The sequence below is a fragment of the Plasmodium gonderi genome, assembly GCF_002157705.1.
Source record: "Plasmodium gonderi DNA, contig: Chr12, whole genome shotgun sequence".
NCBI lineage: Eukaryota > Apicomplexa > Aconoidasida > Haemosporida > Plasmodiidae > Plasmodium > Plasmodium gonderi.
Window position 1 is genome coordinate 138,023 of NW_021628937.1, and position 18,358 is coordinate 156,380.

At 19.5% G+C, this 18,358-nt stretch overlaps 3 protein-coding genes across 3 annotated transcripts; all 3 read left to right on the forward strand.

The window, feature by feature from the left end:
- Positions 1-1,347: 1,347 nt before the first annotated feature.
- Positions 1,348-2,546, forward strand: PGO_120170 (variable surface protein; the record flags this gene model as incomplete). The annotated part of the gene is made up of 3 exons (XM_028688813.1): positions 1,348-1,383; positions 1,491-2,246; positions 2,385-2,546. 3 exons carry the CDS (start codon positions 1,348-1,350, stop codon positions 2,544-2,546), a joined length of 954 nt encoding a protein of 317 aa, XP_028544614.1.
- Positions 2,547-8,595: 6,049 nt separating this feature from the next.
- PGO_120180 (variable surface protein) lies at positions 8,596-9,753 on the forward strand (the record flags this gene model as incomplete). The annotated part of the gene is made up of 3 exons (XM_028688814.1): positions 8,596-8,625; positions 8,756-9,466; positions 9,592-9,753. 3 exons carry the CDS (start codon positions 8,596-8,598, stop codon positions 9,751-9,753), a joined length of 903 nt encoding a protein of 300 aa, XP_028544615.1.
- A 5,078-nt stretch (positions 9,754-14,831) lies between these two features.
- Positions 14,832-15,979, forward strand: PGO_120190 (variable surface protein; the record flags this gene model as incomplete). The annotated part of the gene is made up of 3 exons (XM_028688815.1): positions 14,832-14,867; positions 14,976-15,326; positions 15,452-15,979. The coding sequence occupies 3 exons, from the start codon at positions 14,832-14,834 to the stop codon at positions 15,977-15,979; spliced, it is 915 nt and encodes a 304-aa protein (XP_028544616.1).
- Positions 15,980-18,358: the final 2,379 nt, after the last annotated feature.

The window sequence follows — 18,358 nt, forward strand, 5'->3', positions numbered from 1 at the left end:
GTCGAATTATAAATATATTTTTACATATTTCTAACGTTAACAAAAATAAAACTCCTCTTGATATATATAACTAAAGAATAAAAGGTTGTATAATATTTTACAATATCTCATGAAATGAATTTATATATTGCAACGTTACGCAGAAAAATTCAATATTAAATATGCAATTTAAGTCAGAGCTTTAGAAACATTTTATATTGATTATACTTAGAATAATAGAAGTCTAATGAGAATAAAAAAAAAAAAGATTCATATTTAATTTATACAATATAGCATATTTTGTAAATATTTAAAAAAAAAAATTAGTTTAAATGATGCATAGATATTGCTTAGAAAATATAATTTTAATCGGATACAAAGTCAAAAATTAAGGATAGAAATGAAAGTAACAAATGTTTTAAAAAAAATTATATTCAAAATTAATTAAAATTTGAATAATATATATATTCATGGGTTATATATTTTATAGTTTCTAACAAAACATATGAATATATTATTAATAATTTATATTTCCTGAAGAATAAATAAGAATAAATAATAGATATAACTATTATACTTGTGTAATTCTCAATTTGTAATGGTATATTCTACATTATATGTATGTGAAGAAATAGAATTACTCAATTCTTGTAAATTATTTTTTTCATTATATCATAATATACCTACAGTATATAAGTTAGAAGTAAATGTATAAATATTTTTTTACATAATATAGTAAATAATTATTATATATTAATACGCATTAAATCGTTAGCACGCGCAAAGTAATATATGTATATATTTTTCATGTAAATTTACATAATATGTGCAATTAAGATTCAATAAACTTTTATGCAAGAACAACAAAGTTACAAAATTATAAAATACATTTATGTCAGTGTACAACCACATTCAAGTTGAATTATATATATTATATTAATATAATGAGTAAAGAAGAAAAGAAAAAAAAACTACACATGTTATTCAACATACACGTAAATATTAGTATTTTAATTTTATATATTAATAAATTTTTTTATAAAGTATTATGTCACTTATATTATATTTTATTTACGAACAATTAATTTCTTTTTATGTATATTTATTTTTTTTATTTCTTCATTAATGAAATTACGAATATTTTTTTTTTATGCCAAAAATTTGTGGTACTATATTTTAAGTTGTATAATAATGAATAATTAACCTAATATAAGGTACTCTTAAATAAATTCTAATATTACAACAAGGAGAAGTAAAATATTATTTAATAAAACATATTTATATATTTAAATATTAATGTTTGTATCCTCATATATTTTAATATATATTTTTTTCAATCACTCACAAAAGTGCGTAATATTGTATTAAATGGAGGAAGACGTTGTATGTTTAAATTATTATAATGTATATTATAGATTACATTTTAAACACTCCCATTTGTATATATAATTTAAAGAATTCATCATATCAATATAATATCTGTAATACTATTATGTTTTTCTCATTTTTAGTTTAAATTATTAAGTTCACATTTTCCTGAGTATAAAAAATTTATGGAAGGAGATGTAATAGAAAATTATGCTACACACAATTCTATTTCTAATGAAATTAAAAATAAAAGGCAAAATTTGAAGTATTTCAAGGTTATAGAAAATATATGCGATAAATTAGTGGCATATTTATTTAAAATACATGACGAACTTGGTAATGCATCAAGAATAAAAGAAGGATTAATATACTTGTATTATTGGATGTACAAAAATTACCAAAAAACAGGAAAGGATAGTAACTATATAAAAGAAATTTATAATGAATTAATCAAGGAATATTATGAAACTGGTATTGGTAAATTGTTTAAACCAACACCTGATATAAATATCTTCGATGAATTATGGATAAAACCCGAAGATATATCTGATTGGTTTACTAAGTTTAAAGATATAGAAAAATGTACCCTAATGTCTTTAAGTGAAGAACATACGTGCAAATGTGTTCACGAATGCTATAGGACATACATAGAAAAAATAAATACATGTAAAAACTATGTTAAACCTAATTCATGTAATATATTAGAAAACATAAGAACATTATATAGTAACATAAATAAAATAATAGATAAGTGTATCAATGTTAATTGCAAAAAGTCACCTATTAACAATGAATTCAACTCATTATCACCTCCTCCTAGAACCAATATGGCAGCTCTTATTATAATTCCAACTCTTATAATACTAATAATACCTCTTTTATCATCCATTCTATATAAGGTTAAATATGATTATATTATATTTATTAAATTAAATAAAATAATTTTCCTAACTCATTTCCCTTCCAAGAAAGGTATAAATATTGTGTCAAAAAATATTTTTTATTAATGCATATTTTTTTTGGTAATTATAATTTAGTTTATCCCATATAATTCGTGCTTGCGATACGGAATAAAAAAGATAATAAATATGTGGAATAATGCGAAAAATGTATGGATATTTATGGAAACATCTGAAAAATTCAATAATATTTCATGGAATACAAAGTATAATGTACTATATAATTCTATCTCTTCTTAACATTTAATACGTAATTGGAATATAAATATTTTTTATAAAATATTTAGAATAATATTATTAAATCATAAGAATAATGCTCATATGAATTAGTTATAATAAAAATTAATAACTATTAAACTATAATAAAAAATATATATATACTAATGTGATTATATATTAAAATAACATATCAAAGTATAAATTGCCATTAGTATAAAATATTTAACAAAATGTATATTGATATATATCGTGTGTTTTCTTCTTTATGTGTACACTAATATTCATGAATAAAATATATATAAGTATATTTTATTATTCTATATACAATAAAATAAATACTATTAATCAATATATAATATAGAACGCACAAATTTTAAAGTGTGTTCATAATTGATTTCTCATAATAAATTTTTTTCAATTTAAATAATTATTCACCATAATATAATATTATTTAGTTAACACTTTAAATTATTTTATGTTAATATAGCATTAATTAATTGTTATTTAAAATTACTCTACACATATTATAATATACTTCAATACTAAATACATTTTCTACCCTCACATTAAAAATACTAATATGCTCGATTTTGGAACATATAAATATAATTAGTATAGGAAGTCGTTAAAATAAAAGCATATAACTAATTTTTTTAATTTATTATTTCATTGATTTTAACAATTATATTATAATTTTTTTTATATTTTAATTAAAACTAGTATTTATATTATATACATGATTCTGCTGTGAATTGTTATGCACAATCATCAATTTTTAATCATTTAACAAAACAATAAATATGCACTCTTTTTTGTTGTAATGTAATAGAAAATTATTATGCATTTATAATATATGAACTTACATAATCATATTCTTAAACATTTATGCATATATTTCATAGAGTCTAATTTTAATATATAAACGGTTTAATTTAACAACACGTATATGTAAAGAATTTTATTTATATATAACCATCATGATCACTATAATCATGCTCTTTAAAAACATTTAAACTCTATTTCATAATAAATGTATATATAAGAAAAAATTTAGCAAATATTTTTGCAATATAATTTCTGTAATACAACTATGTAAATAGAAAAATTAAAAATATTTCAAAAAATATATATAAATTATAATGTGTGGACAGAAATTACAGATGTGCACATTTAACAATTTATTAGGATAAATTCATATAATTATATATTCGTTAAATCCTCTTATAATTATCAGGTCACATAAAGAAATTTTTTCATTATACAAATCTCTGTATTAGTTATTGCACAAAATATTCAGTATCATATTTAAAAAAAATATATGAAGGTTTTGTAAAATATGTAATATTCAATTATCTACCTAATGAAAATAAAATAATAACAAAATATTTTTCAAAATTAAAAATTGAACAGTGCAAAGGAAATATAAACATTTATATCTACATATTCTAAAATTATGTATATTATTCATTAATCTCCATATACTATAAACTAAAACAATAAATAGTTATAATTATTGAAATTTTAAATATATAAAATATAGTTTAAAAGTTATATGAAATGAAAATGTAGAAACGAATTGAAAAAAATATATGTGAAAATACAACTGATTATCATAAAACCATGAACTATGACGTTTTTTTTTATTCGTTTGTATATTGTTACGTGTAATGTAATTATGGACATTTTACATTTTATTTTTGTAAGTACATATAAAACTCATTTATTAGCTCGAATTAATATTGCAATAATTTGTTAATTCCTTAGAATTTGTTGCAAACGGTCTTATTTTTTTTTGAGCACATAAATTAAATTTTAAAAAATTTTAAAAAAGCTTAATAGAGCAAGAGCGCTTTAATTCTGACAATATTATAAGAAGAATAAAATTAAGTCCTTTCTTCTTTAATGTAACAATGAACTGAAACATGTTTTAAAATATATATGTAATTTAATTATCCTTTCTAATTTTTTTTTTATAATATATTTTAATATGTATATTACATTATTATGTCTGTTGTCTATAATTATATATCTTTTTAGTTTCTTCTTTTGAATTATTATTTTTTATATTCAAATAATGTTTTCTTTTATAGTTATATTAATTTTTACATATTTTTACTTTTTAGTTTATTGATATAATTCAGTTAACACAATCCAGGATAAATGATAACAATGAAATAATACATTGTTAAAGTGACAGTTTCCAATTTTTTAAATATAAAATAAATATAAGTTAAAGAAAAAAGCAGAACTGTAAAATTAGTACATGCATTTCAGATAAAATGGGGCTAACAAATAATAGAAATAATGTATATTTGAATAATTGTTTAATCTAAGGCTTTAATGTGAGATTTCTTATAAATAAAATAGACAAAATGTGCTTCATATGTAATACTATTCCTAAAAATTATACATATGAGAATAAGTTTCTGATTATTCAATAAAACCTTATAAAGTTTTACTGAAGTACATAATACTGTGGAACACAAAAATATTGATAATTAGATTTATTTGATGGCTCTATTTATCAATGTCTTAAATATATTAGTTCTACATTTGTTCATTATTTTTTAATGTATAAAAAATTCTGATGGAAGAAAGAATTTAACTTAAATATATTATCTTTCTCTCTGGTATTCACATTTTTGATAATATATATTTACAAAGATAATTATCAAAGAATGTTTTAATACAAAGTAAGTGAAAACTTAGTTAACCTAACAGATGTATGATTATAGAATGATTTCTTAAATAATTCCTAGATCTTTATCAATACATTTATCATATCTTATAATTAATGTTAGCGTGTCACAGAATTATATTATGCATAAAAATATACAAAATTCTCAGCATTTGAATAATGATCATAAAATAATATATATGAACATTTGAGAATATATTTAGTATATCAAATTTTATTTTGTATAATACACTGTTCTTTCAATATAATTTCATAAATGTATTCTTACCAGTTCACCGTTTTTTTTTTGTAGAAATCATTATTATTTTATATTTAGATATGTACATATAATAATAAATAGTATAAAAACGAAAATGCGCATATACTATTTTTAGTTTTCATGCTAAATATTTTGCATTCTCTGTTATCATCTGCTATATATATCATATTTTCGTTGATAATATGTTTTTTGCTTCATAGTTTTGATAAGTAATAGTATACTTTTTAATATACTTATTGTCCTTGTCCAATTATATATAGAAATAAATAAACAAAAGTGTTTAATGCATTTTAATTTTAATATATCACCTACGTTAATTAAGAGAATAAATATTTTTTCTTATTAATAAATATAATAACCTTATGAATAAATATAATATCTCTATAATTCTTAATTATACTGCACCTATATAATATTTTCGAATGTTACAAATATGAATATACTTTTATGTATTTTAATTTTATTGATAAAGGTAGTGCTATATATCACAATTATATAGGAATATAATCAGTGTCATTACAATAATTAAGAAAAAATATATAATATATATTCAAAATATTTTCAAACTGATAAAAATTGCATAAAAATATTGTATATACTAGGATGAATGTAAAAATTAATCAGGTATTTGCTTAATAGATGATGATCATAATTCTTTAATTTTTTTACAAAATATATAAATAAATCAAGAGGTCGAGTAAAACGTTAATTTATAAGGTCCTTATATATCAAATTCAAGAAACCTTTTAAGCATACTATATTACAACCACATTTAAATAAAAAAATATCACGTCATTTGTGCTTTTCTTTTTTTTTACAGGGTTTATAAAATTACCTTTATAACAAATTTATTTAATGATTATATATTAATAATGGTATGTCTTTTAATAATATATTAACATAGTATTTCTGTTCCTATAATTATGCAATTATATAGAAATATTAAGAATATATAATTTTTGACAATGGGGCATATAAGGAAAAAATATAAAAATAAACTATTCCAAATGCACGAAGGATGCATACTCCTTTAAATAAATAATTTTGGGGATTTTTAAAACATTTTCCAAAGGCAATAATAAGAGGATTTTTATAATGATACCTTTATATATAATATTTAAATGAGTAAAGTAATATGTACTTTGAGACCACATAATGAATGTATATGTATTAATACATATATATAACCCTGTTGAAGAATACAAGAATAATTTTTGTATGTATTAATATTAATTTTATTCATGATTATTTAACTTTCACCCATATTATTATAGTAATGATTATGTAATGCAATTATGTGTTTTTATATTTTTCTTTTTTAAGCAATATTTTTGAATAGTTGATTCAGTAAATAACATTATTCATATTATTAATCTAATTAAAATAAATATATAAAAAAGATTATTTAATTTTCACATTTTTATTTATCATATATAAATGTTCCGAATGTACTTGAATATTATTTTCCTATATTATGAAAATATTATGACTATTTCAAATATATTCTATGTAACCTATCCGTAATATAAATTATAATCATATATATGTAAAAATAAGTCGGTTTTCTGTACTAATATTAAAAACAGGTATAACAAACCATCTTATAATATATGAGTATTCCTCAATAATCATATTCTGTTACAATAAATATTATAATATCAATAAAGTAAGATAACATTTCGTATAAAACATTTAATGATATTTATTTTTTATTTGTATAATTTAATTATTAGGAAACTACAATATATATAACATTATACAATAATTGCAGAATTCTATTATTAGAAAACTATATTCTTAAAATAAAATTTTATAAATAAATTAAATAAAAATTGTACTAAATAGTTATGATTTAACATATATATTCATTCGGTATGTGCATAATAAGAATTATATTCAAAAATACAATTTCAAAAGTATAAGTAAAATAAATATTATACAATATTATATATAATAATACATGATTAAACATTAATAATATATTCCTATGATTTTTTATCACAATTATTCATATATATTCAATATGCACTATTTAGTTATACATAGATATGAATAAATAGTAATATATTTTTTAAAAAACATTTTTAAAATATTTATCATAATTCAAGAAAAAAAAAAAAAATAAAAAGTAACTATAAAAAAGGATATAAAAAATACAGTTTTCTCATGAATAATAATTCATTGTAAAAAAAAAAAATGATTAAATTTGATAAATTATAAAAATTATGATTCATGATTAATACTATTATCATAATAAAATTTTAATTATTTTGACTCAATATATGATAAAAATTAAGAAAAATAATAAAATTATACAAATAAAATATATATGTAGTAACAGTAGAATTTATATTAAAATAGAATTAATAAAGTTATATTAACATTACAATATCTTTTAAAGAAATATTTTATTACATAATATATATGTTCTTATAGCGTTTATTTATTAAGATTAAATAATGAATATACCCGAAAAATTAAAGTATATTCATATACTGAAACACATGTGCACATTAATTATCATATTATAGAATTATCCATATTACGTAAATAATATATAATATTAATATAGGTTTGAAAATATGTCAAGAATAATAGTAAAATATTTATTATATGATGATAAACAAATTACTACTATGCCAAAATATATATAATCTCCACAAAAAAATAAATAATCCTATATAAAAAATTAGAAAATACTGTCCTTACGATTATACCTTCTCCCATTACAAAACTTGTAGAACACTTGTCTTTTTCATCATAACAATATGTTGTACATAAAATGTATAAATAATTAAAAATATTAAAAAAAAAGTGATATAAAATTTGTCATTATATTTCTTAAATTGATTTTTTATATGGAAAAGTTATTCTTATATTATATAAGAGTTATTATATTTATGTTAATTCTGTAATATCACTAGTCAATATCTATTTATGTAAAATTCTCTCCTAATATAATATATTATAATAAATTATATATTTTTTTTAGATTATATATATAATTATTATGAGGGTTCTTCATGTTTTAGGATAATTTTATTGGATTATATTCAAATATAAAATTACTTATTTACGATAAATTTTGTACTAGTGAAAAAATACATAACACAATGAATAATCTTAGCTCTTTGAATATTGATGTATGTTATTATGTTTTATTAAAATTATTACTTATTTGATTAAACATGAATATCTTGGTACTTGTGTTAATAGAGAAATAATAACATCTATAAAAATATTTTTTTTATATACACTCACTTTCATTTTTAGATTGATTTAGAGAGTATATTTCCTCCATGTATAAAGGAATATAATGACACTCTAAAAACTTTTGTAGATTTTCTTAGAAATCCATTTTATAATATATGCACTACAATTTCACGTACATTATTAAAATCTTCTAAAACTGGTTATACATTTTTTAATTCCTGCATTTACCTTAGTACCTACTTAAAAAATATAGAACGCAAATCAGAAAAAGATAAAATATCATATTGTAAATATTTTAGTTTCAAGCTAAAAGAAGAAATAAATGATTTAAACCATTCTTGCAAGAATGAAGTAGATTGTTACCAACAAATGATAAGCGTAAGTGTAGGAAATACAAAAAATAATAATAGTGTACCTGATAGCTGCAAAGATCTTATTGAAAATATTCATGATGACACATTTTCCCTATTTCAAACGTTGGAAGGTCTATATTATAAATCAAATGAATTATTAAACGACAATGAAGTGTGCCCACATGGTAGCTCCTGTTTTAATAATTATAAAAAACTTTGTAAAATATGTCAAAAAGAAAATAACAAAGAATTACGCATATTTCTGGAAAAATATAAAGATGAACATTTGCAAAATACACATGCACCTTCCTGCATTGAACCTCCTAAATACTTACTTTCCTCCAGTATACGCACTGTTCTTTTAACTTCATTTATTATTACACTTTCAATACCATTTATTGCGTTTATCTTGTACGAGGTTAATTAAAAATTAAACAATAAAAATAAGAATTAAATTATAATTTATATTACAAATTATTGTATACATGTAAATAATAAATTAACTTATAAATAAGAAAATTATATTATTACTCTTTTCATCAGTATACACCATGTGGTTTATATTTACAACCAAGCATAAGGAAGTTAAAAGAGATATGGAATAAAAAAAGGAAAGAACAACAGCAATTAATAAATTCTTTTGAAAGTACATACGATGAATTAGTAGACAAATCGTCCCAAATATCATATAGCGCAATAGATTGAAACTAAAACATAATGGGAATTAATAATTCATCTTTTATTTTTCAATATAATAAAATAAATGTATCGCTTTTTTTCCCCAAATAATAAAGAAAAAATAAAAATTGGGACGAAGACCTTTTAAATTAAAAATAAAATTACAAAATGAAAATGTAAAATTTTTCTGCATTAAGGTAACAAATATCTGGAAAATTCGATATATTAATAATAAATATCAATAACTAAAGATTATTATAAAGAATGCAAAATATTAATAATTATAAAAATTAATTGTCATCTTTTGTATATTATGGTTATACAGAAATAAATATATGTCTTAAAATATAATACTTGGACAATGTTTGTAAATAATTGGATTGAAAAAAAATAATAATATTTTATATACAACAAAAACAAGAAGTAAATTTATATATATAATAAGAAAAAGGATAAATAACAAGAGAATTAATATTTAATGTAACACATCTTATTGTAACTCATAAAAAATTTAAAAAAAATATTGTGTATATTTATTTTTTTAAGCATCCATCTTACATAATAAACACAATAAAATTTAAATAGTAAAAAAAATATTTAATATAACTATGTTATGATTTAAATACTGATATCAAAAAATACAAAATAAAAATAAGAAAAAGTCATAAAAATATTAAATCCAAATATTTGTAATATTATATATTATGTGATTTAATAGTGTAAAATCAAAAGCATATATAATGTATATAAAAAAAATAAAAAAAATTAAACATTTTTTATATAGTATCTTTAAATATATAAAATCACAATAATAATAGAATTATATAATTTTATTCAGCATTAAATAATGTGATATCATGCTATTTTATATAAGTCCTGTAATTATTATTATATAAATAAGTATTAAATGAAATTATAGTATTTATAAAATAATATATTTTTATATATCTTATACAGATAAAATAAATTTAATTTAATATTTCTTACGCCGTTTTTAATTATTGATGTATTATATATTCTTACACTATTTTGATATTTATTTATAGATCCCATTGTTCATTATATCTTATTAATTTTTCTCTTATTATGGGAAAAATATTAGGCCTGATATTAATTATTCTTTTATTTTTATTATTAAAATATGTTATACATGATAGACAGTGTATTTATATACTCAATAATAATTAAAAATTATTTATATATATGTAAAAAATAATTAAATAAAGAAATTTCTATTACAATATTTATTAAAAATATATATAATAGTAAAAACCTTCATGATTTAATTCATTTTATATGGCCACCGCAATACAAATGTAATATATTCCACACATCTTTATAATAACAATATGTATACAGATTTACATAGAACATTTTTACTTTTCAAGATATATTATTAGTAAAAAAATTATCTCTATATATAATATACACAAGTGAATATATCTTAAAATCTATGCTACATATTTCTTTAATAAAAAATATAACAAAATAAAACATTATGATACAGTTATTTGATGTAATGCATAGTTATTCATATAATATAAACATTCTGGATAAATTCATATAAATATAGACAATACCATTAAAAAAATAATAATAATAATAACAGATAAGAAATAATTATTCCAGTAAGTACAAATATTACCATGAAAACATTTTTAAATCTTCATTCCGTTATTTAAAATTACATATAACATCTCACAAGTACTAAATTCAATGAAATTTATCATATAAGATCAATCAATTTTGCATCTATATTACGAAATCCATATACAGAGTGATAAAGTATACTAATTTCACTGTGTTTCCAATTTTCAAGCATTCATTCTCCCTAGGTATATAAAATATTGAATATTTTTTATAATTTAAAATTAACACATAAAAAATTAACAGTATACACACTACAATTAGAATATGATTGAATATATAAATATACATAAAAAAATATGATACTGTCAGAACATTGGAACTGAACCCTAAAACCTAAAGCATAAATATAAAAATTAGAACATAAGCATAAGACCAAAAACTCAAAAAAGTTATAAAACAATAATGACTAAACTCTAAAAATAAACCATAAGCCCCAAACACTATATCCGGTAGAAAAAAATTAAACCCTGGAAACCTAAACCCTGAAGAGAATGATATTGTTGCTATAATCATCGTGTAAATTTTATAGGTTAAATTTAGGTATTATAGTTCAAAGTTTATTAGTTTCATTATATTTACATAAAATAACCTATGAAAAATGCTGAAAAACTATAAGGAAAATATTCATTATGAATTTATAAATAAACAGTGTTGTGTCTTCTTTTATGCCACTCTATAGTTCCTTTATATATATTATAATGTACAATGCAGTAAAATGTATCACGTTTGCATTAATGACATCATTTTAAGAAATTCTGATATTATACTTTTTCCATACATATTCATATTATTACATATTTCATGATTCTAGACGAATTTTTTCCATACATAGATATAGAAGTAATTTATATCCATATTCTAAATGTTCATATAATTATCACTAACACTATTAAATTAAATGGAGCGTACTGTCTTACTTAATTCTATAAGTATTTATGACGCAATTTTTTTTTCATACTTGATTTAATAATTTTATGAGACTTATATTATATATTGCTTTCATTCTTGTAGATAATCTAAATTATTCATTAACTGGACTTTTTATATATTTTTAATTATGTAAATAACCAAAAAATATATTTCTCATTATAGTGAGATAGTTTATTCTATGTTCTATTGAGGCTATACATTTTTATGCGCATTATTACATATAGAGAACTAATTCTGATAGCACAGTTTGCGCATAAGTTATGAATATTATTTATTATACTAATATTTGATATTTTATCAACTATATTATCTTAAGTAATTATACATCAACTCAGCTATCTCTGTAAATTTAATAGCATTGTATATATTAATGCTATTGTCACAACTATTTTGTGGCGCACTATTATCTAAAATAAACTATGAAAATTAGCTTTTTCTTATGATATAAATAAAATTAAATTTTTGATCCTTTTCTAATTGATGTAGCTAATACTCCTACCAAAATATTATTTGTTCTATTAGGTCACACTATGGGGGGACAAGGAAGAACAGTAATAGTTATAATAAATAAGAACAAATGTAGATTCCTAATATATTACCATTTAATCATGCAAAACATTTAGTATATAAGTTAATATATATAAAGCATGTTTTCTATAATAATTACATTATTTAATCTAACGTGGCATATACCATATTATGAAAAAGTAATAATTATCAATTTTCATAATAATGTCTTAATTGAGAGTTATATTTTTGTTAATTTTTCAAACAATGTATTTAATATATTTTTTAAAATTTATTAAGCACAATTTTTTTCCATAATGTTAATAATTATTCTATAATTTAAATGCATATTACACCAAATTATTAGAAATTATTTATATAATATATATATCAGGTGTATGGTTATATACACTGTTCAATATAAAATCATTATTCAAAAAAATAAATCTTTATCTCTATAAAAATTTATATATATTATATTTTGAATAAGTAAATTAGAATATATGTCTTTTTTTTTTCTTATGTAATGAAACTGACACTTCAAAAAATATTTTATTTAAAATACTTATTGCTCATTTATAATGCTGAGATAATATAATTTTAATTATACTAATAATCCATTCATATGAAATAATGGATATATATATATAAAAATATGTAAATAAATTTTGTGGAAAATAAGTTCCTTAAAAAAAATATAGATAAAAATCCTTATTTTTTTATAATATTACAATAATATTTACTTAATATACCACTGTAAATTTATTATATATTTATATGATATGATAAAATTAATAAGAGTAATAAATAAACAAAAAATACTGTACTAATGGTGTATATAGCAATATTGTGGTGTATGAGATCACATATAAATATGATGCTATAGAAGCAGTCAAAATAATGTAATCCTTGTCACACAATAAATCTATGAATAATGTATTGGAAAATAAATATTAAAAAAAAATATTCAAAAGAAAGAATAAATTATTAAATAAGATTGTGATCAATAAAAGTATTAAAAATAATATAAATTACATGTATAGCAATATTTTATATAGTACACATAAATGTAATATAATGTATTAAAATGATTATATCAAAGTTTATGATATAATCATAAAATATGATAAAAACACACATTCAAAAATTAAAAATAAAACATAGAACTTGTAAAAATATTTCATAAAAGCTATTCTAGTTTCACAGAGCAAAAATGAAAGTCTAGAAATATGCCTAAATTCTAAACATTAAATCTAAATCTTTAACCAGATAAAAATCACTATTAATGCTGAAAATGTATAATTTTAATTGATATAAAATTTATAGAAAATAAACATATATAATTGACGACAAATCTTATTAATACATGAGTTAATACAAATGGGCATAACATATACATCGACTGTGTTATAACATCTAAATATTTAGGCATGATCCGTTAATGTTTTGTTAATAATTGATAAGAGATGACACAATAAATGACAAAAAGAAGAAAACTGATTAATTTCATATTATATATGAAGAATAATTACATCTTTTTTACGTATATTTCAATATTTCTTACATTGTGTTATATGTATATTAATTACCTATGCACAATATAATATTAATTTAAAATAAATTATAACAAACTTTTTATATATATGTTTTATATAATAATTCAAAAATATTATGTTTTTCATTTAAATATAATTTATAAAAGAACTTCAAATCATTATTTTTTAAAGATTATTATTTTAAATTTATAAAAAAGCGAACTCCTACCCATGGATAGTGTTCAAAAAATAAAATACGTCCAATTGTTCTTTATATATAATTTTTTAAAATATATATTATAAGTTTTAATCTGTTTTATTAAAATATATTTTTATCCTTAAATTAACAATTTTTATAATTAGGTATCAAATATTCTCTAAAATTTAGGTTATGTGTAATTACATGGGAACATTAATTAATTCATAATTTCCCATATTTCGTGTATTATAGAATGTAAATATGGCAGAATAACAAGAATACGTATGTTTACATTTAAATTAATGCATATTATAGCATATGTGTGTATTAATGAATATCCAGAAAATAACCATTTACAATAAAACACATACAATTTTCGTGAATATCTATATATTTATATTTTCCTCTGTTCCTTTTAAACTTTTCAGATTTTTAAAAGAGAAGATTTGCGTTCAGTTGCATTTTATAAACTTTTGGACAGTGAAAATATGAAATCAAAATTTATCGAAGGTCAATACTGTAGCAATCTTTCTGGTAATTTCAATAATATAGAAGATATTAAAGCACTTTGTTCAAATTACATAACTTATTTAATAAATCAAGCCCAAATATGGGAAATAGTAAATGACTATATTTTTGACCGTAAAATTTTAACCTATTGGATATTTGAAAAACTATTTAGAACTCATGGAATGGATCGTAATAAATGTAATGATGCATTCGCTAAAATTCAAGTCATGTGGAGTGATGTTTATGACCATAAAATTCATGCCAATTCTGTCAAATGTCTACCGCATCATCCTATTTTTTTTTATTACGATAATTGGGAAAAAACTAAGAAAATCTATGATTACTCTATCGATTTTATTTACCTTAATGAAGTGGCTAGTAAATGTAAAGAAAGTGTGATAGGTTGTGCACGTACCTCAATGGCATAACTGATGCATATGAGTATTTTAAAGGTCGTTGTAATCGTAGTAATGATTCTATTTGTCCTGTTTCTGGGATTACATATAAAAATTACGATCCACAAATATTGCTTGAGAAAGCTTTATGTCCCCCATACAATCAGAAAACTCATAAGGATTTAAGTTTACCTGAATCAGAAGAATTGATACATTCCGGAGGAAAAAAATTTCATGATAATGCACTTAGCAAAAATGGTTCTTCTGAGCATCATGAATTATCAAGTGTCGAAACGAAACCTCTAAGAACATTTGTCAATACTATTTTAGGACTATTTCTAACATCTATGTTATTTGGTGTTTTATATAAAGTAAATGAAAATTACAATAATTTATATAAATTCTATAAATATCATAACAGATCACTTCTACATATATACATATGTTATAAATTAATATATTGCACATGCACTTTATTATCCTTAAATTTACAAGTTCACATCCATAGGCAGACAGTTTCAAAATAATTTTCCGAATATAGATAATGCGATAAACAATGCAAGTCAAAAAGTAAGAAGGTTATTCTCCCATAGATCAGAGGCTTATAACCCATTTCGCGAATATTTAGAAGAAAATTATATAGGATACAACCAAGAGCAACATTATTAAATACAAAATAAAAGTTAGACAATTTGCACTGAGATAAAATTAATTATGAAATTAAATAACACATAAACCTTTGTTTATATATATAAAACGATTAATTATGGAGAAAAAATTTTAATATATGATGTTCAATTATTACAATAATAATAATAAAAAAGAGTCCTAAAATAAATAAATAAATAAAAACAAGTATTATATTAAATAAGTTATTTATAGATATAAAAATTCTATTATTATTATTTCCGAACATATTATTTTATTATATGATTTATCATTAAATCTTCTATTATGAATTATTTTTCAGTAATATAGAATATAATTAGTTTAACGTGATTTTCATAGTTATAAATATATATATTTGCATAACATAATTTCATTGTATAATATATCATAAGCATAATAATAATATAAATGAGAAAATTATAATTATTGAATGTAAATTGAGACATTTATACCTAATATAAATAGAAATTAAAGCATAATATATAGAAAAGTAAAATTTTTTATGAGAATCCTCTTCTACATTTGTTTCAATTTTACTTTCTATTGATTCTTTTCTTTGTAGAATTTTTAAAAAATATATTTAAATGTTTGTTTATTTTATTTTCATTTTTAAAAACATATAGCATTATGATTTGTTCATTTATTAATGGTAAAAGTTATACTCAAATTATTACTATAACAAAGCATTATAGAACCAGACATAAAGCCTAAACTAATTTTATTTTATTAATATTTTTTAACTAAAATATTTAAGAAATAATATATAAAATATCTTTATATTCACAGCTAATGTATTATATAAAGAAAAATATAATTTATTATTTTTTCTTTATATAGTCAGTATGCTTATATCATGAATGTAACCTCAAAAAATTTTATTTTTCCCTTTGTTCTATAGACTGTTTATCGATCAAATTCATTTAAGATATGTGTTTTTTTTTTTTTTTTTCTTCTTACATAATACAGAATTAATTAAAAGTACAGAGATATATATACTCTTATATTTTCTTTTTAAATATTCTGGTTAAATATAACTTTGAGCATACTTCAGAGGAGTGTAACAATATAATAAAAAATGTATTAAAGGTGGTAAAATTTGGGACTTTTTTAAAAATATAAATATACAACAAATTAACAAGCTCATGAGAAATTATATAACGATCTATGTTGATACTTAGACAATATAATCTATTATAAAAATATTTATACTCATGTATATTTCATATTTTTTAATTACAGAATAATGTTGTTATGAAAGGAATTATTAATTTACAACTAATTAATTGTATAAGATATCAATATATTATTGTGAAATATAAAAAAAAATAATTAAATGAATATACCTATCATAGGTTTTAACATATTTTTATGGTTATAGAAATAATTTTTCACATATATATAATATTAATCATGATTTATGATGAAAATTTATAACATTACTAATGACATGTATATATATTAATATAAAAATAAATTTTATGCGAATATTTCTTCCGTGCTGTTGTGGGTATATTACATCTCAACATATTGCATAGTGCACAAGAACACAAATATTATATATTTAATAATAAGTACTATATTGTTTACAAAATAAAAAGTTCTTCCTATAATTAATATAATATTGTAGTTAAGTACACAAATAATATAGCCCATATAGGCAATATAATTGTGTGGCACACTAATAATAACTTCACAACAAGAAACTAGTTAAGAAATCATAAAAATTAACTATTCTTATCTTATTTTGAATTTAGTCTTCCATGAGTATAAAAAATATCAATTCTTGATATATTATATATATTTATTTCTATTGCAAAAGATGCTATTATGATAACTTATTGTATAAAGTAATATATAACTACAATGTATATGTATAGTAAGACATTATTTAATTCATTTTACTGAAATAATAATAAAATATTTTCATTACATATATTACTCAAAACATAGCTTCTATAAATATAGTTATCTATTCTTGAATTCTTGTTAAATGAAAAAACCACTACAAGTGAAAAATCTAATATTCACAAATAATAATTTAAATGAAATTTATTAATAAAAGAACTTTGAATATCTATAATCATGTATTACACTACTTAAATGTAATTTAATGCACAAATTAATAATATTTAGGTAAATTAAATACAAAAGAAGCTATGGATTTATGAACAATACTGATACATATAAGTAAACTGAATTACTTTATAAAAATTGTATTGGTATAATATATATTTAGA